A 25,535-nucleotide genomic window follows, 5' to 3' on the forward strand; every position below is an offset into this window, starting at 1 on the left:
CCTTTATTTGATTTTGAATTTGTTCAGTAACCCATTCTAGTGTTCAATATTTCCCCTGTTCCCCTTGAAGATCAATAGGAAATGGGGTATTCCTTTGGTTTGATCTCTTAAATTGTCTCCTTGCTTCTAAAACTTCTTCCCTCTATTTATCATATAAATCAATCCATTTTCTCATAAGGTAAATGTGGAACAAAATGAACTTGTTGAGTATAGCACTTCCATCTACACCTACTACATGTCAACATGCTTATTTGAAACTCCAAAATACATGTTATTAATTTGTAAAATAAATTATAAGTAAATTAATTATCATAATAAAAAAAACCACAATGCTTAGGAGTTTACTTCATAATTTCTACTTCAACACCATTAGATTGTAGTTTTTGTCCATCAATATATATATAGTTCTTGTTCTTCATCTCATAAGTGTGGACCATCTTCTAAATTCCTACTAGGGAATTCACATAGGAAGAAAAATCCTTCATTCAATGACCATTCTGGCAGTTTGTCAGAAGAGTATCAAAACAGATGCCACTGTTAAGCTCTTCTTTGAGCGAGTGTGCGTACACGTTGGGAACACGCAGTCCATTGTCTCAAATCGAGACAATAGATTCTTGAGTGATTTTTGTCAAGTATTTGGCCGATGTTGGATACCAAACTTACTAAGTCCATGAATTTATGTCCCCAAATTAATGGCTAAACAGAGGTAATCAACAAAATGATCATACACATTGTGCTTATGTAAAACTCGAAGCATCCATGCACATGGGATAAAATCCTCCCCTATGTGCAACACAACTACAACCGAGCTCTCCAAAGCTCAATAGGCCATATCCCCTTTCAAGTCGGGCTAGAATTTCAGCCACTATGTCTCATTGATATGGCCATTACATTTGCAACTGCTTAGGGAGACTCGACTCCCGTCTAGTCCATGAAACAAGCCAAAACTGATGAAATGATGGATACAATGATTAACAAAACTCACCAACAGAGGGTCTATCTATAGCAAGTTGTCAATGTAGGGCAACTCCTTCATGAGGGAAAGTGGTTCAGTAGGGACCACATTCAATAGAAATTCTGTCACCTCCTAGAGGATCTGCACGCAATGGGAAACATTGCTTCCTAAGGGGGCAGGACTAATTGAGGAGGATATTGGTGGCCACCCACCTATTCCACCTAGACCTCAATTTGGTCTCATCTGCTTCTTTGTTTATTCCAACATTTACTATTTTTAGTAGTTTTTAAGGTCCTAAAGTTTGAGAGGAGTTTTGATACCTTAAACGGTATTTTTTTAGGTCCACCGCAACTTACCACAAATGTTGTAGTAATTCGAGAGACCTTTCCAACAGGGTAACGTACGTGCTCAATGAAGATAATGTGACCAAGTTACAACCCTAGGAAGTTGGTTACCTAGCCAACCCCAACGTGGCCGAGAAATTCTTGCCATTACATCTCGTGGTGTTAGGGTTATGGTTTTTTAGGGTTTTCTCTTGTTGTTTAATAATAAGCACGCCCTTGAGTCTCATTGTAACATATTTTAGAGGCATGTAGCCACCATATCTCTTCTAAAAGATAAGCTACCATCGTCTGAGCTAGTTTGTTTCCATTATTTTTGTAAACATATTTCAATATTATGATATTCCATTGTTATTTTTTATGCATCTCTGTATTTATGGTTATATCTATGATTTGTTGCATTTCTATTTAGTTTTGGATCATGCCCTCACACTATCCACTCTCTCACATCCTCTCTCTCTTTCTTCCTCTCTCTCCCTTGATCTCTCTCTCTCTCTCTCTCTTTCTCTCTCTCTCTTCACCATCCAACCTTTTTACTATATCCCTCCCTCTCTCTTTCTCTCTCCTTATCTCGCCCATTCTCTCATGCCTCTTTCTTTGTCTCTTTATCTCACCCCCAGACATACAAACTCTCTCTCCATCTCTCCCTTCTCACTCCCTCTCTCTCCTCTTATCACTCTTTGAATCTTTCTTCATTCGTCCCTCTCTCCCCCTCCAATTTCGTCTCTCTATCCCTCCCTCTATCCTCCTCTTCTTGTCCCTCCTCTCTCCCTCTTTCTCTCCTACCTCCCTCTCTCTTCCCCTATCTCTCTCTCACTCCCTCTCCTTGTGCCCTCGAATCCTCTCTCTCCCCATCACTCTCTGTGTGTTTCTCTCTCTCTAACTATGTTACTATATCCCTGCCTTTCTCCTTCTCTCCCCACTTATCTCCATATATCCTTCTTTGTCTCTTTATTTGACCCCTAAATATACACTGCCTCTCTCCATCTCTCCCTTGTCACTCCCTACATATCTCAACTTCTCACTGCATATTTCTTTCCTCTTCACTCCCTATCTCCCCCTCCAACTCCATCTCTCTATCCATCCCTCTCTCCTCCTCTCTCTCAAGTCCTCTCTCTCCCTTTCTCTCCTACCTCCCTCTCTCTTCCCCCATCTCTCTCTCTCTCTCTGCCCTCCAATCCTCTCATGGTCTCCCTCCTTATCTCCTTCACTCCCTCTCGCCTCCATCTTTGTGACTCCCTCTCCCTCTCTTAGGATTCTCTATCTCTTTCACTCCTCTCCCTTTCTCTCTCTTCATTTCTTCTCTCCCCTCTCCTTTAGTCCCTTATCACACTGCCTATATCTCCACCTCTATCACTCTATGTCTTTTTTCTTCCCTCCCATATATATCTAGAGTTAATAAATTAATATGAATATTAGATTTAATAATAATATAAATATTCATATTTTAATATCAATGTTATGGTTAATAATGTTTTTTTACATGGTATTAATAATAATTTGGCCGATGTTATTTGGACAATAGGCTTCACCTAAATAAAACCTCTTTCTTCGGCGTTCATAAGTATAAATATATTTACTAAGTAAATATAAAAAGAGGATTTATTTATTTACCATACCTCAAGTTTATTTATATTTATATTTATTTATCATATATCTTTTATTTTCCATGGCATTTTTTTTTCTCGTTAAAACTATTCTATTATATACATAAACAGTTAACAGTTACATCATTTCAAAACAGAAAGAACCATCTGCCTGGAAGTAATGGCAGCTTGGAACAGCTGAGACTGCAATGTCCGAGTACTTAACCAAACCAAAAATAAACCAACCCTCGCAGAGCCGCCAGCAGAGCAACACACTAATCCCACGTAGGGGAAACAAACACTTCCCAACCATAGAAAAATGATTCCAGAACCCAAACATAGACAATTTGCCATCAACATTGGCATAAAGATAGTAACATAAAATCAAAACATAATCAAAACAACAAGAGAGGCCGAAAGTCCTAACAGATGTGACGCAGAGACCTGGAACGAAGGTGCAACTATTCTTCAGGTTCCTCCTAAACCACCCAACACCACCCGTATTCCTCCACCTCCACTGCAGTTGGAGAGGTTTCCATGTTGACATGTTCTTTTTGGATGATCATCACCTCCTGAGCCAGAGGGCTTTTTGAGACATTCCCTCGATCTGCAGTGGGCGTCTTCATGACTTTCTCTGAGCCGTCAGCTCGCTGCTTCCCCCGACTGTCTTTAGTATCGCTTCCATCAGGGGACTCTTCGATGAAGAGAACCGACACATGGGCGCTAATCCGGGGACCGTTCAAAGAACTGTTGAAATTGAAAATGGCAGAGCCGAAGGTGGGCGAGGAAGCAGAATCAAGAGCGCTTGAATCTAGGAATTGACTGGACTGAAGGGGGTTGGCTTCAAGGGTGCGATGGAAATGGAAATGGCAGCAATGGGGAGAAATTTCGTCTACAGGAGGGCGCGAAGATCCTCCATGGGAGGTGCCTCGATGGCTGAGCATAGGGCGCAGAATGAAATTGAGAATCAATCTAGTCCCGGGGAGACAACAAACAGGCGGTGGGTTGGCCCAGATGGAAAGGCAGCCGCTTGGAGCTGCTCGCAGCTCTAGAGGTTGCATAAACATACCCTGAGGTTGAACAATGAACAAACCATAATCAAGCGCAATGAAGCCCAACCCACCACTGCATTTATCATACCTGCGTGCTCCTCGAAACTCGTCCGCCATTACTGCAACCTTCATCTGAGTCGAGGAGCCGGACCCTGGCTTGCATACAAGGGTGGACGGAGCATTTAAGCTCCCCTGGTATATGTCAAACAGACCACTCCCGCGCGGCTGAAAACAGTCCTGTGCCCATGTGTGTTCCTTTCGACTACGCATGGCTGGCAGGTGGCTGCATTTAAAAGCACATCCCATCCTTTCAATCACCCGCATCCGGGGTATTTTCCATGGCATTTGGCCAATAGCTTTGGTATATAATTAGATGTTGTTTTCTAATCCTATTTTGTATATTTTTATTTATTTACCATACCACCTTATACTTCTTTTATATTTATTTATTTACCATATCTCTTTTATAAATATGTTATTTGGCCCATGGTATTAATAATAATTTGTCTCATGGTATTTGGACCATATGCTTCACCTAAATACAACATTTTTTTAATTTTCTTAAATATAAGGAGGTTTATGGAATAAATATAAAAGGAGGTTTTATTTATTTACCATATCTCTAGTTTATTTATATTTTCATCTATTTACCATACCTCTCTTTTGAGTGTTAGGAAACCTCTTTATATTTTAAATTTATATTATATTTATACATAATAATAATTACATTGATTTTTAAATAAAGACTACATTAGATTAAAAATGTTCAATGTTAAACATGACATGTTAAATGTTTACACTTGAGATTTACCACCATACTAGGGTGTAGAGCCGTTCTTGCCCAACAAGGTGAGAGAAAATAATTATAGCAACTGTAACACATTAAATAGATTTCACCTAGAAAACATGAACTCAAAAAATAATTAATAGATTTTATATTATTGTCAATAATGAAATCATGAGAGGAAATAATTATAACAATAATATGTGAAATAAATTTTAACTCGAAATCACTATGGCTTAAAAAAAACCAAGATTTAACATAAAGCAACCCATAGAAAACCCAATGAGGCACAATATAATGGGAATCCCCGAGCCTTTTAAAACTTCTTAAAGAATTTATCACATTTAATCTATGGACATTAATACCATGAGCAGCCAAATCTATATGACTAAAATCACCACCTTAAACTTAGAAAGTAAACCTAGTCAAATTTACTATAACCTTATTCAATAACTCAAAAAAATCCCAATCAATGAAAATATGCACCTTTTTAATCATACTCCAAAAAGTCAAAATCATATGAGAAATTTGACCCACCCTAAGAACTATGGAACAAACCACCTCAACAAGCAAAAAGTAGCTGCAATGACCTTCTAATGTCTTGAATGCTGATGTCATGGTAACCGAAGGCCCTAAATGGCCCCATTTGATTACATAGCACCCACATGTGTCGGCAACAAATATGGAAGAGTACCAGCCGTCGTGCTCATTCATTTTTCCATTCATATGAATTCGCCTCTCTATAAATATTGTAACAAAATTACGCTACTACCATTGCCATCATCAAAGGCATCTCAGAGCAATCCAATCTTTTTCACTTCATCGTGTCTATCTCTCCACTTGCTCAGATCATGGATGAATCAGCCATCCCTATGGCCAAGGAAGTATGCAATAATAATAAGAATGATATTGTGAAATTGCAGAGCTGCGATGGCAAAATATTTGAGCTGGAAACAGAGGTGGCATCGACTTCAGGCATCATACAGAGAATGATGGAGGACTTGGGTACCGACATTACCATTCCTCTGCCTCTCGTTTCTGCCAAGATTCTAGGTCTGGTTATTCAATATTGCAGATACCATGTTCTTGATGCCCCCACTGTATCAATCGATGCCGTCAAAACGTGGGATGAGGAGTTCGTCAGAGCTTTGGTAGATGATCGCGCAACACTCTTTGAAGTTACGAATGCTGCCAACTACCTCGTGGTCACAAACCTTTTGGACACGATGTGTCAAACCATTGCTGATATGTTGAAAGGGAAAACCGCTGAACAGATACGTGAGCTTTTCAACATTCGGTATGAAAATTAATCGTCAAATCACTCTCCAATGGCAGAGTACCACCCTTTCTGCAATTCGGTTCGTTTGACCATGAATTTGAGAGCATGTCATTAGGTTTAGAGTACACATTTCTTTACGCATTCTACGTTTTTCTGGGTGCATTTTTGGTACTTTGACCTTTTCCAGTATGAGTTTTTGCAATTTAAAATCAGTATGACTGTAACTATTATCACATATGCTCCTTTTTCAGTCTGTTATTTTGGGTTCATAAATGAAAAAAATATTCTCAAATACTATTATTTTAGGTTCATAAATGAAAAAAATATTCTCGAATTTTACATAGGGGATGAATTGTGAGAGTGATAAGTACTGTAACATTGTTAGTACCTTGATAAAAACTTCTTACACAATACACTCTTTATAATTTGAATGTGGTGACTGGCTCCTGTTGTAATTACTTTCCATACTCTTTATACTTTCGATACTCTTTATAATTTGAATGTGGTGACTGGCTCCTGTTGTAATTACTTTCGATCCAGCTATTTGTTCTTGTTATTATTTATTTGCAAGTATGAATGGTTTCTGTTTTAGTTTATTTTTAATACAATAAAAAAGAAATATATTATTTAATGTTTGTGTTTGGTGGTATCTCATTGAATACTGCTCCGTGGTATAGTGGTAGTGGAAACTCGCACATCTAGTGATAGCTCTAGGATATGAAGGCACACCTTTTGCACCACAACCTTAATCTGGTGCCTTAGACCAACTCGGGCATCTCGTGTAGTTCTGTTCCATTTTATTGGTATTGACCTCTGAGGTTCTATTTCGTTTTTAGTTCTGTGACTATTAATACAAATTATAAAGTTTGTTCATGTGTAATCATATGTGGTAAAGAACCAAAAAAAAACGTTACCACTCCCATTTGCACTCACTCCGGACTGTGTTATCGCATCCTCTGTGTAACAATCAAAGGTGCATTTTTTGTGGGAACATAAGAAACTAGTGGCGCCAAACATTGAACTGCTAATCAGCGCACCAAATGGAATTCAGTTAATGGTAGAGGGTAATCAGAAACTTGATAGTATGAAGGGTTGTATATTTTTTATAGCGCATTCTCTTGTCTTTGATATTGAATTATATGAAGTGTCATATTGAATTATCTGAACTACCCATGGTTGAAAAGGTAGATATGTGTTGACTACATTTTGATATATGGTGTGAGTATTTCAAAGGTAGTGATCCATGTCATTTTCCCAAAAGGCCTCATGATAAATGGATTAGTATTTGTTGGAGTGTTGCTGTGCCCAAATGTTGGTTGTGCTCCAAGTGGATTGGAACTTGGTTGTTTGATATTATTTATTGTTTTCCAAGAGAAGCCTTAGAAACTCCTATATGTGCACCTTGTTTCTCGGTTTTCATAAGAACTCAAAATATTGCCACTACACTGCAATTTTTTTACATTAAAAACTCATATTTTTGACAGTAGAAGTATTTTTACAACACACAAATTTTACAATGCATTCAATCATATCTTCTTCTAAAAAGGCTTTGTGCCTTGCTCACAAGTAAAAGAATCTTGCCCAAGATTCTTCGAGAGGAAGAGATGGTTTAAGAGGAAGAGGAAGATATTTCAGAGGCACAGGGGGCAGGCACTCTCAAGGACAAAAGTCAGATTTTCACTGTATACACTGCAAAAGAAATGGATCACATGATGCCTCTACATGCAAGTTACCTTGGGACAAAATTAAGCAGCAAAGAAACCAACCCAAAGGTAAAGCTAATGACATAGACAAAGGTAAAGCACCTGAATCTTCTCATTATGTTGTGGCACAATGTAATATTGGACTAAATGAAGACTTATTCAATGCTTCGCTTGCTTCTTGGAAAAATGATTGGTTGCTTGATTCAGGAGCAATTTTCCACATCACTCATAGAAAATATTTTTTTTGAAGAATTTACTCACATTGTTGATGGAGCAGTATACTTTGCAGACCAATCAAAACTCATGCCATCAAGGTTTGGCACAATCAGGTTTAAATTACCTGGTCTTCGAGACATTCTTCTGCATCATGTTCTATATCTCCCACAGCTGAAGAGAAACTTCCTGTCCTTGGTCCACATCCACCAACAAGGTCACTCCATTCATATGTTTGATGGAAAGCGTGAGGTGAGAAAAGCATCTGACCACTCACTTGTCATGAGGGGGATAGAAGAAGAAAGGCTTCTCAAGTTGCAGGGTACCTCTGCTCATGCACAACATTTCTCATACAAATCTCATTATGAAGAAGGTACACTTCCATCAAGTTTATTATGGCATGCTAGATTTGGACATTTGAACTAGATAGCCTCCGCTTGTTGAAGAAAAATGGTGTTACTCATTTTCCTACAATCCGTAGGAAACTTAAGCAATATAATGCTTGCATTCTAGGAAAGCATAGCAAATAGTCTTTTCATGATTCACATTCAAGAGCACATAGAAAAATTGAACTCATTCATTCAAATTTATGTGGTCCAATTCTTGTTCTTTCTGCAAATGGAAACACATATATGATGACATTTATTGATGACTACACCAGAATGTGTTGGGTTTATCTATTGAAGAACAAATATGATGCTTTTCAAACATTCAAGAACTTTCATAAATGGATTGAAAATGATGCACAATCTCATATTGGCTCTATTCGCACTGATAATGATAAAAAATACACTTAAAATGAGTTTTAAAACTATGTTCATCAACATGGGATCAAACATCAAACAACTGTGCTTTATAATCCCCAACAGAATGGTGTAGCTGAAAGAATGAATAGGACAATCTTAAATATTGTGTGCTCCATGTTGTTTTTCAAAAATGTAAAATTGATGTTTTGGGGTGATGCAGTTCTGTGTTGTATATGTAAAGAATAGATGTCCATCTAATGCTATTAAAAACAAGACTCCATGTGAAATTTAGTATGGACGCATTCCTTCAATAAAGCATCTCACGGTCTTTGGTTCCACCTGTTATGCCTTGATAACAAAGGTACATAGAAATAAACTTGGTGCAAGAAGTCTTAAGTGTATCTTCCTGGGGTATTCAAACACCTCCAAAGCATACCGTTTCTATGATGAATTCAATAAAAAAAAATTTGTATCTAGAGATGCAATCTTTCTTGAAACATCCAAAATTTACAATGTTGTTGAGCGGCAACTTGATCGCTTGGATAGATTCGTAAATGCAAAATCATTTCAAGAATTTGATAATGATATTCCACATCTTGAAGGGGGGATTCCTATACTAGATCAACCTGTGGAATCTTCTTCTAAAGCACTTTCTCCCTCACATGAGACTCCAACAATTATTGATACTTTAAGTGATGTTATTGATAGAATTGCGAGACTTAATCTTGATTTAGTCCCAACTCAATCAATTGAGTAGCCTGGATCATATGAGAAAGGTCCCCCAAAGTGGCTGACAAAGACACTTGAAAGTGTTCATCCTCATGAGGTTGGAAAGACAGGAACTAGAAATTCAAATCAGGAAAATGGAGGTGATGTAGATGACTCTGATTCACGTGTTGATATGGATGTTTCTTATGATTGTGAATTGAATTTTTCAACTTCCTTCAAAGAAGCGATGCAAAAGGAGTATGATGTCCTGATAAATAATGACACTTGGAAGCTGGTTGATCCTCCATTAGGAACCAAACAAATTGGATGCAAGTGGGTTTACAAGAACAAGTATAAAGTTGATGGCTCACTTGACATAGCAAAATGGGCTACCATCCAGACACTCTTTTCCCTAGCATCTCAGAACGGTTGTAAAGTCCATCAAATGGATGTAAAAACTAGTTTCTTGAATGGAGATCTAAAAGAGAATGTTTTTATGTCCGAGCGTGAAGGATTTGATGTGAAAGGACATGAACAAAAAGTATGCAAAATTGTGAAATGCTTTTATGGCCTCAAACAAGAACCATGAGCTTGGTATGAAAAACTAAGTGAGCATCTTCTGAAACTCAATTTCAAACATTATGATATTGATGATGCAACTTTATTTGTCAAGAAATTTGGAAAAGCAGTTGTATACCTTGTGATATATGTAGATGATCTTTTGATGACATGGAACAATGAAAGCGACATCGCATCCATAAAGAAGGAATTGAAGAAAGGTTTTGAAATTACTGATTTGGGTGATGTTCATTACTATCTTGGTATTGAAGTAACTCAACATGAGAAGTCCATATTCCTTTCTCAAAAGAAGTACATTGGAGATCTATCGAATAGGTTTGGCATGACAGAATGCAATCCTCTTACTACTCCAATGGAACAAAACATAAAGCTCACATCCATTGAAGGAAAATAATTTGAGGATGCAACAAAGTATAGACATCTTGTACGAAGTCCCAACTACCTAACTACTACTAGACGAAACATTTCATTTGCTGTTGGAATCCTCTCTAGGTTTATGCAAAAGCCTTTTGAGGGACATTGGTCTGTTGAGAAAAGAGTTCTAAGGTACTTGAAGGGAATGCAGGACTTTGGAATCAAGTATACACAAGTGGATGACTTCAGCTTGATTGGATACTCTCATTGAGACTTCAATGGAGACAAAGAAACTAGGGTATCTACTTCAAGTTATGCTATGAGTCTTGGATGAGGAGTTGTCTCCTAGAGATCACAAAAACAATCAGTTCTAGCAGATTCCATAACAGAGGTAGAATATGTGGTAGTAGCTTAGGCAACAAAAGAAATTGTGTGGCTCAAGAAAATTCTTGAAGATTTATAGGTAAAAAAGGTATAATTGACTCCAATCATCATTGACAATACCTCGGCAATAAAGTTGGCCAAGAACCCAAAGTTCCATGATCGAACAAAGCACATCAATACTAAATATCATCTGATTCGACATCATGTTGAGGCAAAATAAATCCATCTCCGCCATTTTTCAACTAATGATCAAATTGCAAACATCTTAACCAAAGTGCTTGGAAGAGGAAAGCTTGAAAGATTGACAACGATGCTTGGGCTCACCAACATCCCTTCATATTAAGGGGGTGAATGTTGACACCTGATCATCACGATTGGGTGAATAACTGAAATTGATGTAAATAAATAATTGAAAATATGAATAGTCACCGGGAGGTGAAATGAAAAGTCTCTCCCTCATGTATATAATAAAGACCAACCTGAATGAATATTAATGAATTGTTTTGAGGAGTTACCTCCTAGTATAAGAAATAGCTGATTTTATTATTGATAGTTTTTGGCCTCGAGTTTTGACAACATAATTTTTGCTAATAGTATTTCTCTATAATATAGCTAATTTAAAGAAATAAAATTCCAATTAATTTAATTTTTTTCAAAGATTTAGTGTTTCAATTATATAAAAATTGTGGCAAGTTGTTGAGAAATTGATAATATGAAAGTACATTGAATTGTTGTTTGGTCAATAATTTCTTCCTCCAAGATTTGGACATGACTAAATCTTATCCTACCCCAATGCTACTTTGCAGATTTTTGTGTTCAAGTATATCATTTTTTTATTAGACTAAAAGTAAGAAAACTACTTTTATTCATTTTAATTAAAAGTAATCTTAGAATAATTTATAAATTTGATTAGAATTCCATCATGATTTCCTTCCTAGATTTGAGATTGTGAACCATGGGTTGTTCGTTAGTGGAAAAGAAACCCTAGACAATAAATCCAAAATTTTAAATATTAGTTTGTTTCTTAGTTGAAACTAGGACATAGACCTTGAAACGTTGTTCATTGGCATCTAAATTTGTGAAGAAGATAATAAAAAGCAGTAAATTTTAAATAAATGGAGATATTTTCCATTTTCTTATATATCATTAATATGATTAGCTAAAAATTAAAAAAAAAATGAATATATGCATTTGTAATTAAATTTATTTTTTTTAACCTTTTTAGTTTCCACTATGTTTTGAATTGAAAACATATTGTGGAGAAGTTTTACTTATTTTCCTTAATTAAGAAGCAGAGTGGTGGAATTATGTATAAAATCCATTTTAAGCATTTTATTTTAGTTAATATAGCCATTTTGTTTAATAAAAAATTAAATGTTTTGATTTAGTAAAATTTAAATTTATAATAGTTTGCAAAATTGCCAATTTTTGTAATTAAGTTGTATTTTTAATTCTAAAGATAAATTTAATATTTTTTAAATTAAAAACAAAATTACAAACTTTAAGAAAAAATTACCACCTTTTTTCATGTGATTTTTTTTTTAATATTGTGTAGAGTAGTTGAGTTGTTCCACTCACATGAACTAATTTATTATTATATTATTGGTTAAAATGAATATCAATTAAGAATATATATTTTATATAAAGAAACAAATCAATGATTAAAGCTTATTAAAAAATTTATACCAATGAAAATTAAATTAACCAAGCTAGATCACTCTTATTTCTATATCTAGAAACACCTAAAGGGATCAAATCTCCTTTTAATGTAAAAGAGATTTGCACCTCAAATGGTTTTCTTTGCACATTAAATGGGGAATTAATATGGATCTAAGTTGGTAGTCAACTTGTAAGCGGAGGTAGGTGTTTTAACAAAACTTAATTTGTTTGGGGAAAAATGTACAACGATTGAGATATTCCACTCACATGAACTATTCTTTATTATCTTATTGTTTCAAATGAATATCAATTAAGAATCTATATTTTATATAAAGAAACAAATCACTGATTTAACCTTATTAAAAAATTTAAATTATACTAATGAAAATTAAATTAACCAACCTATATAACTCTTAATTTTGTATCTACCAAACACTTAGTGGGTGAAATGTCTTTTTACTATAGAAGAGCTTTACACCTCAACAGATTTGCTTTGATCATTAAATGGGGCATTAAGATGGATCTATGTTCATAGTCAACTTACGTTCAGGTAGGTTTTTTAACCAAATATAATGTGTTTGGGGAAAAATTATTCCTGAAAATTATATTTACAAAAAAATTCAAAAAATAAATATAATTAAATATTGATTTCAAAATAAATTTAAACAAATAATTATTTAATTAAAAATTATTTTATATTAAAAAGTAATATATGAAAAAAAAGTGAAACACTTATCACTTTATAAAAATAACAAAGCACTTATTTCTTTATGCCATGTAACATGAAACTAGCCTAGATCCATCTTAATTCTTAATCTATCAAATTCTTTCTTAATGGTAGTAATTAGAATGCATGTTGAAATTTATGTTAAAAGTAATTAATCTATCAATTTTGTCATAAAATTAAATTAAGATAAGAGTTAGATAAATTATTTTATTGATGAAATGTTTTATCATGTTTTAGAAATGTAGTATTGATAAACAATAATATTAAAGCTACTTTAATAAAAAAAGAACTATAATTTTTTTTTTTTTTTATATAAAAAGTAATATTGTAACATATCTTTCTTAAATATATATATTATTAACACTTATTAATTATTTTTTAAGATATAAAGGAATACACAACTTTGTTGGTCTCAAATCATAAGTATGTCCCTATATATGACCTTCATAAGAAAATTAGGGAAATTGAACTTTGAACCTCCTCACACATAAGACTTCATTACTTATTAATTCCTATTTTTTTTAATTCTTTTTTAATATATAAGGGAATACACAACTATGTTGGTCTCAATTTTAACTACTACCACTATAATCAGTATGCCCTATATATGAATTTCATAGGTAAATTAGGGAAATTGAACTTTGAACCTCCTCACACATAAGACTTCATTTCCATGGCACTAATTCTTTTATAATATTAATAATAATAATTGGGCCGATGTTGTCACATATATGCAAGAGATGTTGTGCCTAAAGTTACTTTAAAAAAAATTAATAAGGTTACTTCAAAAATGAATGTAGGCCATTTTTAAATACTTGAATTTTCACTTTTATTTTACATCAAACTTAAAATAATGAGATAAAGTAATTTAAAAAAAAATAAGTGTACATGACTGAGTACATTCATCTATTATTTGAATTAAAAAAATTCTTGCTCACAATCAATTGTTAGAAGATAAGACTCCTTATTCTTCCATAAGAACTTTGAGGAATCTATAGAAATCAGTCCAGTATGGGGATCATGTCTTCCGACACTCTCAAATTCTACATAGCATCTACACTTAAAAATAAAACATTTAAAATAGTGATAAAGGAACTCAATAAATTTTTTTGTTTTCCAAAATTATTGTATATTATGTTCAATATTATTCTTATCTTTTGATCTTGATCAAGTGGATTGCTTGAATTCAACCATGATTCACAATCCAATGAGACAATGATTGTCTCTTTACGTGTGCAAGTTCTACATGATAATGTCCACCATATGTCCACATTGCTAGATATTTTTTTGGGTGTGAAAGGACATTTATTTCAATTACTAATTTTATTCTATTTGTTGTTGAACCTATGATCAAAAAAATGGGCCAAATTTTTACTAATACCATGCAAAAAAAAAAATTGTAAACCTTAATATATTAGATATTAAAAAATCAATATTTGTATTATTATTAAATCTAATGTTCATATTAATATATTATAATATTAATATTACTAAATTTAATAACTTTATACTAATACAATATTAAATTTTTTATAATATAATGATGCAGGAGCATTGAGCCCAACAATATCATTGTATATTAGTAAACATAGGGGTCTTGTGTTTTAGGGAAGTTGGTTTCCTAAGTATGAGGAAATTGTTGAGCAACTGGAAAGTAACTGAGGAAGAGTTACTCAAGTGTAGATAAATTGCTAATAATTTATTGAAAAGAAAAAAAGAGAGAGGTTGGATGAGTTAGATAGCCAACGAACAACTAGCCACCCAATTACAGTGGAATTGTAAGCCTACAGGCAGAAAATGAAGCAAAGTCAGAAAGTCAATTGAGAGTGAAAGGTTGAAATCATTGAAAAACCGAAAACCACAGAAAACTGAAGTAATGGAGGAAAATCTAAGTGAAGCGAAAGAGTGAAGAAATGAAGAATCAGTGCACAAGGACCGTTGGATCTAATAGATCAATGATTTAGATTAGATCGCAAAGATCAGATAGTTTGAATCACATCGCGGCTTATTAAGTGAACAAGCCTGACCCCAAGGGACTAGCGATTGTGACTTGTGATTAAGCGATGGAACGAGGACCGTTAGATCTAAGAAGATGATCAACGATGGAAATTTAATCACCTTTCGAAGAAGGAATAATCCTTGGGCTGTAAAGAAGTACAACGGGTGTTGCGGATGCGATCACCGACGTAATCACATCACAAACATTCAACGGTGCTTTATCGGCGTGGGAGTTTATAACATGCGATGTGAGTGGACCCGATAAGGTTATATGGGTACAATTGTATATGTTTTGAAGTCTGTTATGTTAATCACATATTGGAGGAGACAAGGTTCATGTGTAATGAGACCTGTGGATATTGCGATTAGTGATAGCGATAAAGGTAAATCTTGGAATATGTGCAAAGACCATATTTAAGTAGAAAATGTATTTTTATGTGTATTTCCCTTATAAAGGGTTTACAATGAAATACACATGATATGTGGTTTCCATGTCTTAAGTCCAACATTACCATAGTTATAAAGTGGGGGTTGGTATATAAGCGAGCTTAAGGATTGAGTAAGGTTTATAAGGGTTGAGTTACAAAGTCTCGATAGAAGGATTTAATAAAGGGAAAGATTCAGCTATTGTGATGAAATAATTCTGCAAGAGTTTAATAAAGAGGGTTGTAATCATTGATAAATTATAGATTTGAGTCGACAAAGAGTCTAAAATTCTTGGGGCCATATATATATATATATATATATATATATATATATATATATATATATGGGTATACGCGAGGTAGCCCTTGTGTCAATTGGTACAGAGAAGCTAAAGTTATTTGTAGAAAGCTTAGAACATAGTTTTGTGTAAAAATGTCTATGGAGGCAAGAGGAGATCAGATTTTAATCTGAGAAATAGTAAGCACACAGAGGTGATGTGCAGCAGAACTTGTAGATGCAAGAAGAAAAGAGGAAAATCCATTCAAAGTGCAGGAGAATGGTGGAACAAGATCATGTAGAGATCCCGAGAAAGTGAGATGATATGTTCTCAAATGTAGGAGAACATGAGGGGATTAGGATTAGTTAGGAGCTAGTTTGAAGAAACTATTCAGTAACTGAGGAACAGTTCCTCAACTATAAAGAAACTACTAATAATGTATTGAAAAGAAAAAAAGAGAGAGGTTGGATGAGTTAGTTAGCGAGCGAGCTAGCCAGCTAGTTAGAGTGTAATTGTAAGCCTATGAGCAGAATATGAAGCAAAGGCCAATAATTAGAATAATCAGGTTAGAAAGACAGAGTCTCAATATGTAATCGTTTTTTTTATATTTATATACAGAGAATTTGATCCTGAGTCTAAGTGTGTGATTCGAATATTGAATGGGGTAATGAGAGATTTACTTAGTTTATATATGCAGACAGAATCGAGGTGAATACACAGAGGAGGAGGAGAGATAGAGGTTCGTGTAGATCTTTGATCCATTCGAAGGATCAATTAGGGGCCACGAGGACAGTGATCAGAGAAATCACAAAGGTAAGCTCAAGCGGAAGTGAATTGAGAGCGACAAAAAATGAAGTAATGGTGGAAAATCTAAGTGAAACAGAAGAGCGAAGAAATGAAGAATTAGTGCACAGGGAACATTCGACCTAACAGATCAACGATTTAGATCAAGTGGATTACTTGAATTCAACAATGAAGCCACAACCTAATGATTGTCTCTATTCATGTACACTTTCTACTTCATAATGTCCACCATATGCCTACATTGCTAGATATTTTTTTTATATGTGAACGACCATTTATTTTAATTATTAATTTTATTTTATTTGTTATTGAGCCAATTTTATTTATATGGAGCCTATACTCCAAATAACATGGGCCAAATTATTATTAATATGTTCAAAAAAAACATTATTAACTCTAATATTCATATTAAAAAATCAATATTTATATTATTATTAAATATAATATTCATATTAATATATTATAATATTAATATTTTTAAATTTCATAGCTTTAGACTAATTTATTATATTATCATATATAATATATTAATATATCATTATATATATTAGCTCCAGTAGATGATCGCCCAACACTCTTTGAAGTTACAAAAGCTGCCAACTAAGTGGTGGTCATAGACCTTTTGGACATGATGTGTGAAACAATCGCTCATGCTGAAATCGAAAACCGCTCAATAGATACTGGAGCTTTTTGAAGTGAGCATTTTTAACGTTAGGTATGAAAATTAATCATTAAATTGCTCTGCAATGGTAGAGTGCCTCCTTTTTTGCAATACAGTTCTTTTGAAAATGAATTTGAGAGCATGTCATTAGCTTTAGAGTACAGATTTCCTTAGGCATTCTAAGTTTTTTTTGCACTTTGATTTTTTTTAGGTAGTAGTTTTGCAATTTAAAGCTAGTGTTATACTATGGAAAGGGATTTTTTATCACACAATTTTTCATCTTTCAATTTGTTATTTAGGGTTCATAAATGAAAAACTATTGTTAATTTTACATAGGTTATTAAATGTAAGAATGATAAGAACCTTAAGAATGTTAGTACTTTAATAGAATCTTGTTACACATTGCAGGCTTTTCACTTTGAATGCAGTGACTTGTTCATGTTGTAATTACTTTGCATATAGTCAATTGTACATGTTATTATTTATTTGGAAGTATGAATGGTTGTTGTTCTCATTTATGTTTAATATAGTAAAAGAAAAAGATAGTATTTAATGTTTCTTGGGTGGACAGGTATAAAAGAGATATTGTAATGTAAGGTGATGTTATTGTTATTTTAAGTTATTTAAATATTTTGATTTAATTTTTTTTTTTTTTTGTAAGCTGAGGTGGTACTCTTTCTATTACTGGATAGAAAATAAAACATTACATCATATCAAAAATATTGCAGACCCGCCCACATGGGGAAACCGGGTGATTAATCCATCTATAGTTTTTGATGGCCGCCCAAAAGTAAAAGGCCCAAAATCTGATAATCTTAGCCAAATAGACAAGGCAGTCTTGAGATTTCCTAATACTACTAGTCTGCAAGAAATACATATCTCTATCTAAGTCATGCAAAAAACTGTAACCAAAAGGACTATGATTTTTCCTAAACATATCTCATGTCAAACATTGTCCATTGCTAGTTGCTGACTTGCTCCTTTCTCTGCATCTTGATGGTCTCCCTTCAGCAACTGATGAATTGCGTCCAGCTTCTCCTCTTGCCTCTCCATCGCAATGCGGATGAAGCTTAATTTTCTACGCATGTCAGGGTTCCCCTGGGCCAGCTCGACCATCTCCTTAGCCACTTGCTCTAGAGCCTTTGCCAGCAGCCCCTTCATAACCCAATATATGTGCAGAGACTGTTTAAACAAGGACATTCTCCCCCTGATATGTCCTGGATCATGAAGCAAGAACTCCCAATCCTCCATTTCATCTTCAGATTGTTCCTGGAGAGACTCCTCCTCCATGTATTGCATGATTCTTCTCACTGCTGGGTTTGTGTTACGCTGATAGGCCCTTTCTGCCCGCCGGACCCTGTGATTCACCGTCCTTCTTGCCTTTTTAGTAGGATTCGTGTCCTGCCTGGAGTTCTCTCCTTCCTCCTGCGTCCTCCTATTCTGTCCCCGGCCCCTTTTCCTATGCGAGTCCATACCTCTGCCGGGTCCCCTCTCTCGTTTTCTCATACCATAACGCCGAACCTTCACCTCCTGCGGAGCATGGTGGTCATATTCCATCTGCTGGTGCTCATCGGCTGCTAGCCTATCCTGAGAGAAAGACCGCACGTTCCCCTCACCATGGGGCAGCTCCTCCTCAGACTCATCCTCGATTTTCCAGACCTTGATTGCCTAATCATCATTCATAATTCCCTTTCCTTTCCTGCTCTTATTCTCAACAGCTGCATTATACTGCTCCTCTGTCTCCCTAGCTTTCTGCCTTGTTTCCATGTTACCCACGGATCTGGGGCAGAGAAATCTCTGGTTCCCGGAAGCTTTTACCTTTAGATGTTGTCTCTCAGCAGCAATGTCCGCACGTCTCCAAATTAGGAAACAGCTGAATAATTGATCTTTCATCCCCATTTGGGTATATATCGAATTTTTGTCCTCATCGTACATCCTCGGTTCAATTTTCGTTTGCCGCCGGTAGCTTTCCGGGATGCCGCTTCCTTCGGCCATCATTCCTTGATTAATATCCGCTGTCAAGAGGTCTGACAGACCGCTCCAACCTCCTCTAATGTCTCGATCATTTATTGCTTCACCTTGGATGTATTCCTGGGCCGTTCTCCACGCACGCCGCCACTGTACTACCCTGTATCTTATGATCATATATTTTCTCTGCCCCGTCTGATCTGGGATCATTACTCGGGACCTCCACGTCCTCTCATTGCTCCAGCTCATTGATCCTCGTGTTTCCGCTTGTAGCTTGATCATGGTCTGTATTAATTATTTTTGCCAGGTCCTTCCACTCCCTGTTCCCACACACTGCTCTCCATTGATTATCCACCGTGCTGCCACGACCTTTACATCCCCAGTTTTCCATGAAATCGACCGCCTGATTCCCCTTCCTTCTAACGTGATTTATTATTTTGTATTCGATTCTTTTCAGAAGGTCTGCGATTTCCTGGATAATTCCTGCCGTACGCCAGCTATTTGTGACCTTCTCCCAATCTTGACCATTACTAAGCTTTTTCAGCGTCTCGACCGCAATCTGAGAGTCTCCAGCAATTTCTAAATTGGTGTAACCATTTCTTACAGCAATTCGCAATCCCTGGTGAAGAGCCCAGAACTCTGCCTAATTATTTGTCATTTCTCCACCCCAGTCTGCAAAAATCCATCTTACCTGCTTGTTACTATCTCGGAAAATACCTCTAAAACCAGCTTCTCTCGGGTTCCCCTTCGAGGCCCCGTCGAAGTTTAATTTGATAAAGTTTCCTCTGGGATAGCTAAATTTATCAGGGCTTTGAGTCCGCATATCCAGTTGGGAGTTCTTCTTGTAATGGACCATCTCAAACTTTAGGTTTAATTTGTTCAGGATGCCCTCCTCAACCTGGTTGGCCTTCCAATCCTCCCCATCCCACTTTTCAACCAGGATTGTTTCCCGCATTAACTTGACTGCTCGCTCCCAGATTACTTCAGGTTCTTTTGCTATATTCTGGAATACCCTGCGATTCCTCTCCTTCCATATCATCCACAATACAAACCCTGAGATGAGATTCCACGCTCTTTTGACCACTCTACACTGAAAAGCTTCCTTATTCCATTGAAAAACCGTTTCAGTGAATTCGCTGGGGGCTATCTCGGATTTGCCAAATATTCGTTTAGTGTTCATCCACAGATTCTTTGCGAACGGACAGTTAATCAGAAGGTGATTTCTGGTCTCCACTTCAGTGTTACATAGACAGCACCTCGATGGACCATTGAAGCCTTTATTTTGGATTTGATCCTAGGTTAAAATCTTATTCTTAGTTGCAAGCCAAATAAATATGGAGACTTTTGGCCACCAGTTGCTTTCCCATATCATTTTCCAGTCTAAATTCTCTTCACCTCTGGTGTGAGTGTCAGTTAACTAATAAGCCTCTTTGGTGGTGAAGGAGCCTTTCATAGAATTCCCCCACCTAAGGATATCCTTTCCTGTGCGAGCTCTAATTTTCCTAGATTCTACCTCTTTCCTGTAAGCTTCTTGATGATCTTGGCTGAGCTCCCTGTCCCACTCAGTCAGGTCAGTAGATACTCTCCAACTTCCTTCTGGGTCATTAGATTTCCAGTAGTCTCTGACACATATTCTATCCCCTTCTATTTTATCCTGAATCTGTTGAAGCCTCTAAATTCGGCTCATTCTTTCTTTTTGTTGCCACTTATCCTCCCAGAAGTTGGCTTTTTCTCCCCCTCGAATCTCCCAGAAGGTATACTTTTCCACCAGATCTCTGTTTTGACGAGCAAGGTCCCATATTGCTGACCCTTTAGGAGTATCTCTCTGTCGTAAAATCTCAACTGTGGAGTCAGGCATATTGTATTTAGTTTTCCATATGACTTTCCAAAGATCATTGCCTTCCCTAAGCCAGCGCCACCAGAGCTTTGCTCCCAATACTCTATTGAGAATTTCAGGGTCCCTCAGCCCCAATCCTCCGTTCTCTTTTCTCTTTGTTACCTGGTTCCAAGAAACTAAGGCCCATTTTTTCTTCTGGCTAGTCCCTCCCCATATAAAAGTTCGAATGATCTCTCTAATCTTAGCACATACTCCTAAAGGGGCAGCCATTATCGACAAGGGATAAATGGGGATAGCTTGAATGACAGATTTTGCCAGAACTATCCTTCCTGCTATATTTAAAACTCTGAAGGCCCAATTTGCTACTTTGTTTCTCAGCTTATCCAGGACTCCTTGCCAGTTTTTCATCTTTTTGGAGGTAAAGTCCAATAAATTACCCAAGTACTTCGTAGGTAGTTCTCCTCTCTTGAAGCCCAATAGTCTTATAAGGTGGGTTTTGACTTGCTCCACTGTATTAAATATGAATATATAGGATTTATCTTTATTAATTTCCAAACCCGAAGCCTCAGCAAATAAGTCCAAAATTCTTTTAAGCTGTCTTACTTCTTTGACCGTTGGTTCCCCGAAAAGCATGATATCATCAACAAATTGCTGATGAGTTAAGGGCAGATTATTTCCCCAGAGCTGAAGACCTTTGATTCTGTTTGCTTCTCTTTCTTTTTTAATAAATCGACCCAGACCTTCTGCTGCTAGAATGAAAAGAAACGGAGATAATGGATCTCCCTGTCTAATTCCTCTAGAAGCATTAAATGTTTTCGAGGGAGTTCCATTGACAAGAACAACAAAATTTGGAGAGGAAATCAAACTGTGTATCCACTTAATCCACCTCCTATTAAAGCCAAAACTTTCCAGAACTTCTTCCAAATAATTCCAGTTAAGCCGATCATAAGCCTTCGACAAGTCTAATCTCATCATCATACCCTTTTGCTTTTTTGTTTTTAGAGAGTGAATAACTTCTTGAGTTACAACCAGACTATCAAGGATCTGTCTACCTTCCACAAAACTTGTTTGTTCAGTAGATATGAACTTGCCCAGAAGGGGTTTTAATCTCTCGGTGATCAGAGATGTTATAATCTTTTAAATAACATTACACAAAGCTATGGGTCTGAAACCATTGGCATCTTCTAAATTATCCCCCTTAGGAATTAAAGCATCGAAAGTAGAGTTAATGGCAGGCCATACCTTTTGGTTCATCCTGGATTCTTCTATCAGATCAAGGATCTCTTTTCCCAGGAAGTGCCATCCCGCCTGGTAGAAATCGACTGTGAAGCCATCCGGGCCTGGAGCAGTGCCTTTCTTCATTGCTTTCACAGTTTCCTCTATCTCTTCTAAGGTAACAGCTCTCATTAACGCCATATTTTGGTCCTCTGTGACTAAACGAGGAATGGCTGAGCAGATTTCCTGAATTGCTCTCGTTCTATCAGCTTGAGGTTCAGTTAGGATTCCTTTATGGTGATCTATTAGGACTTGTTCAATCTCAGCTTGTTCGACCACTCGATTCCCATTCTTATCCTTGATGGATAGAATCCTGTTGCTCTGTCTATGTTTGATCATAGCCTGATGGAAAAATTTGGTATTCCTCTCCCCCTCCCTTAACCACTTTATTCTTGATTTTTGCCGCCAGAGAACTTCTTCCTGCTTTCATCTTTCTTCTAGTTTCCCAAGAATTACCCCTTCTTCTCTAATGCTCTCCTCTGTTCTGCCTTCCATTATCATCTTTTGTTGAAGAGATTCCATTTCCCCCTCAAGCTTTTGTTTATCTTCCATAATGTTGCCAAATTCTTCCTTGTTCCATTTTTTAATTCTCCCTTTCAGCTCTTTCAGCTTCAACTGGAATGTATGCATTTTTCCTTTGCCCTGCACTGTACTTTGCATCCACCATTCTTCAACTTTCTTTATGAATCCTGGGTCCCTTAACCAGAAGGCTTCAAATCGGAAAGGTCTTTTTCCACGGTTCCTTTTAATATCCACCTCGAGTCTAATCGGCCAATGATCAGAACCCAGGGATGGTATGATCTTTGCTTCAACAAAAACATCCTTATTTATGATAGCTTCTGAAACTAGGAAGCGATCAAGTCTTGATGCAATTTGGTTTTTGCCCCCCCTCCTGTTGTTCTAGGTGCATATCCCGTTGATAGTCTGGATGTCTACTAATCTTAAATCCTCTATCATTTCATTGAATCTATCCATAAAGTGGTCAACCCTCCTTATCCCACCTTTTTTCTCTTCTAAGGCTCTAATTAGATTGAAATCGCCTCCTATGATCCAAGCAGCTTCCAGATATATTCTTCGGATGATTTTCATACTATTTATAAAGTTTTCTTTTTCCCCTGGGGAAGGGGGGCCATAAACCCCTGAGATGACCACCTGTTCCTTTGTTCCTACTATCCTACCGAGGCCAGTAAGGACTCTACTCATGCTGGTCGAGCTTTCTAAAATGATATCATTAGGATTCCACAAAATTGCAATACCTCCCGCAGAGCCGATAGCATCTTGCCCCATAACTTCGTATTGCAGTTTATTTTTGTCCATTATTCTTTCAAGCTGTTGAACTGTAATTTTTGTCTCCTGTAGAATCATAATGCTAGGCTTCTCCTTTTTCAATTTATCTTTCAGATATCTCTGTTTACCCTTACTATTCAGGCCCCTAATATTCCAGGTGATAACAATCATTTAAAACTTTTGGTAGGAGGGGAAGAATACCTCTGATAGAGGTATCACTTCACCTGAGTTTATCAACGTTTCTCCCACAGTCTGGATAGTTTCACTCATTGTTTTTCGACCTCTTTTCCTACTATTTTTGCCAGAGCCGTCCATTCCCACCTATCCATTCCCCTGTTCATTTCCTACCATTACCTGCTTGTCCATGTTCTCCCCTTTTTTTTCCTTGTACTTCTGAAATGCTTCCTTATACAGTTGTTTCTGCTTTTCAGGTATGAATCTGTTATCTAGATATTTCCATTCCTGTATTAGCTGTTTCATGATTCTCTCCTCTTCCACCTCATTTTATACTTGGTTTTCCACCTCCATCTGCGACTGCATTGCTGTATTTTTGTCTTTCCTTCCGTCTGAACCTCAATGGTTTTTCTTAAGTTTGCACCTTTTCCTTTATCCTCACTTACAATTTCCATTGGTGTGTTTCCAGGGTCCTCGTCGTCGTCCAGATTTACTTCATAGTCCTCATTCTTGCTTTGAAGCACTTGAAACTTGTTTTGACTTATTGTTTGGCTGGGCTTTTCCTGTGATTGAGATTTTGGTCCCTCCTTGCTCTGCTTCCTTCTCCTTGTGACCTGTTGAAAACCCCTGTCTGTCTCCTCCAGTTTTTCTGAATTTTTCTGGTATTCATCTTGATTTCTCTTTGATTCCTCCTCCTTATTCAGCGGGCACTGCCGGTATAGATGGCCATATTCATGGCACCTGCAGCATCTAAACGGTATATGTTCATAGTCTATTGGTTGTTGCCAGACTTCATCATGATATTCCAGCTCAATATTTTAAATATTTTGATTTAATTATTTAATGAGCATAAACTCATTTTAATCATAATCATGGATTTAACATGACCTTAGAGGGAGTAAGTTTTATTCTAGTGAAAGTTTATTTTAGAGCTCAAAAAACAATGTGTAATTTTTTATTGTTTAAATTATATTTTTGAATGTTATATAAATTACATACATATGCATTGATTCATTTTATAGGGGTATATTAAATTGGCTAAAAAAAATTTAAAAATTAATAATTGAAATAAAATTGAGGTAAAATTGTCAATTTTATTGTTGGTTGTGTTTGGGTTCCTAATTTTGAGAACACATATTTTTCCAATATAATTATTCTATAATATACCTTATTGAAAGACATAAACTTCCTTATTTAGTATTGATAATTTGAAGTACTTTCAAGTGATGTTTGTTCATTTGATTTTCATAATATTAGATCAAAGATAAGAAAACCACTTTTATGAATTTTAATTATAAATAATCATACATTAATTTATGAATTTGATTAGAATTCCATCATGATCTCGTTCCAAGATTTGAGATTGTGAAATGTTGATTCTTTGTTAGTTGAAAGAGAACCCTAGCCAATACATATGAAATTTTAAATATTGGGTTGTTTGTTACTTGAAGGTAAGCCCTAGACTTTCACAATGAGGTTCACTATTTTGAACCTACTCACATAAGAAAAATTGTGAAGAATATAACATAAATCTTTAGCATGAAAAAACAAACCCTGTGACATCAAGTTTAAAATAACAGTTCAAATTTCAAAAAAAACAAAAAAAAATAACTCTATAAAATAAAATAAAGCTACAAACGACCCGTGATATTGAGAACTCATGTTATTCATATGGAATATTGTTTATTTAAAGGGGGAAATTAAACCAACTTCGACTCATGTTATGTGGTGATCTACCAAGCTCTTAGAGGGATCGAA

General features: G+C 35.9%; 1 protein-coding gene and 1 pseudogene across 1 annotated transcript; one reads left to right on the forward strand and one right to left on the reverse strand.

Annotated features, from left to right (window-relative positions):
• The first annotated feature begins 5,569 nt into the window (after positions 1 to 5,569).
• On the forward strand, positions 5,570 to 6,028 carry LOC149228877 (SKP1-like protein 1A pseudogene; annotated as a pseudogene).
• Positions 6,029 to 22,742: 16,714 nt separating this feature from the next.
• Positions 22,743 to 23,603, reverse strand: LOC149228878 (uncharacterized). The gene is made up of 2 exons (XM_089380890.1): positions 23,318 to 23,603; positions 22,743 to 23,122 (listed from the first exon to the last, which is right to left on the reverse strand). The coding sequence occupies exons 1-2, from the start codon at positions 23,601 to 23,603 to the stop codon at positions 22,743 to 22,745; spliced, it is 666 nt and encodes a 221-aa protein (XP_089237016.1).
• Positions 23,604 to 25,535: the final 1,932 nt, after the last annotated feature.

Source organism: Pinus tabuliformis, chromosome J, assembly GCF_031772625.1.
Source record: "Pinus tabuliformis cultivar Carrire ecotype Pingquan chromosome J, CPIR1, whole genome shotgun sequence".
Taxonomy (NCBI): domain Eukaryota; kingdom Viridiplantae; phylum Streptophyta; class Pinopsida; order Pinales; family Pinaceae; genus Pinus; species Pinus tabuliformis.

What these genes read in the sequence shown, in the direction of transcription:
- LOC149228878 (XM_089380890.1), bottom strand. Translation starts at nt 23,603, where the DNA reads ATGGGGCAAGATGCTATCGGCTCTGCGGGAGGTATTGCAATTTTGTGG. An exon ending in AGCCTTAGAAGAGAAAAAAG is followed by an intron (nt 23,123 to 23,317) that starts GTGGGATAAGGA and finishes TTTTTGTTGAAG; the next exon opens with CAAAGATCATACCATCCCTG.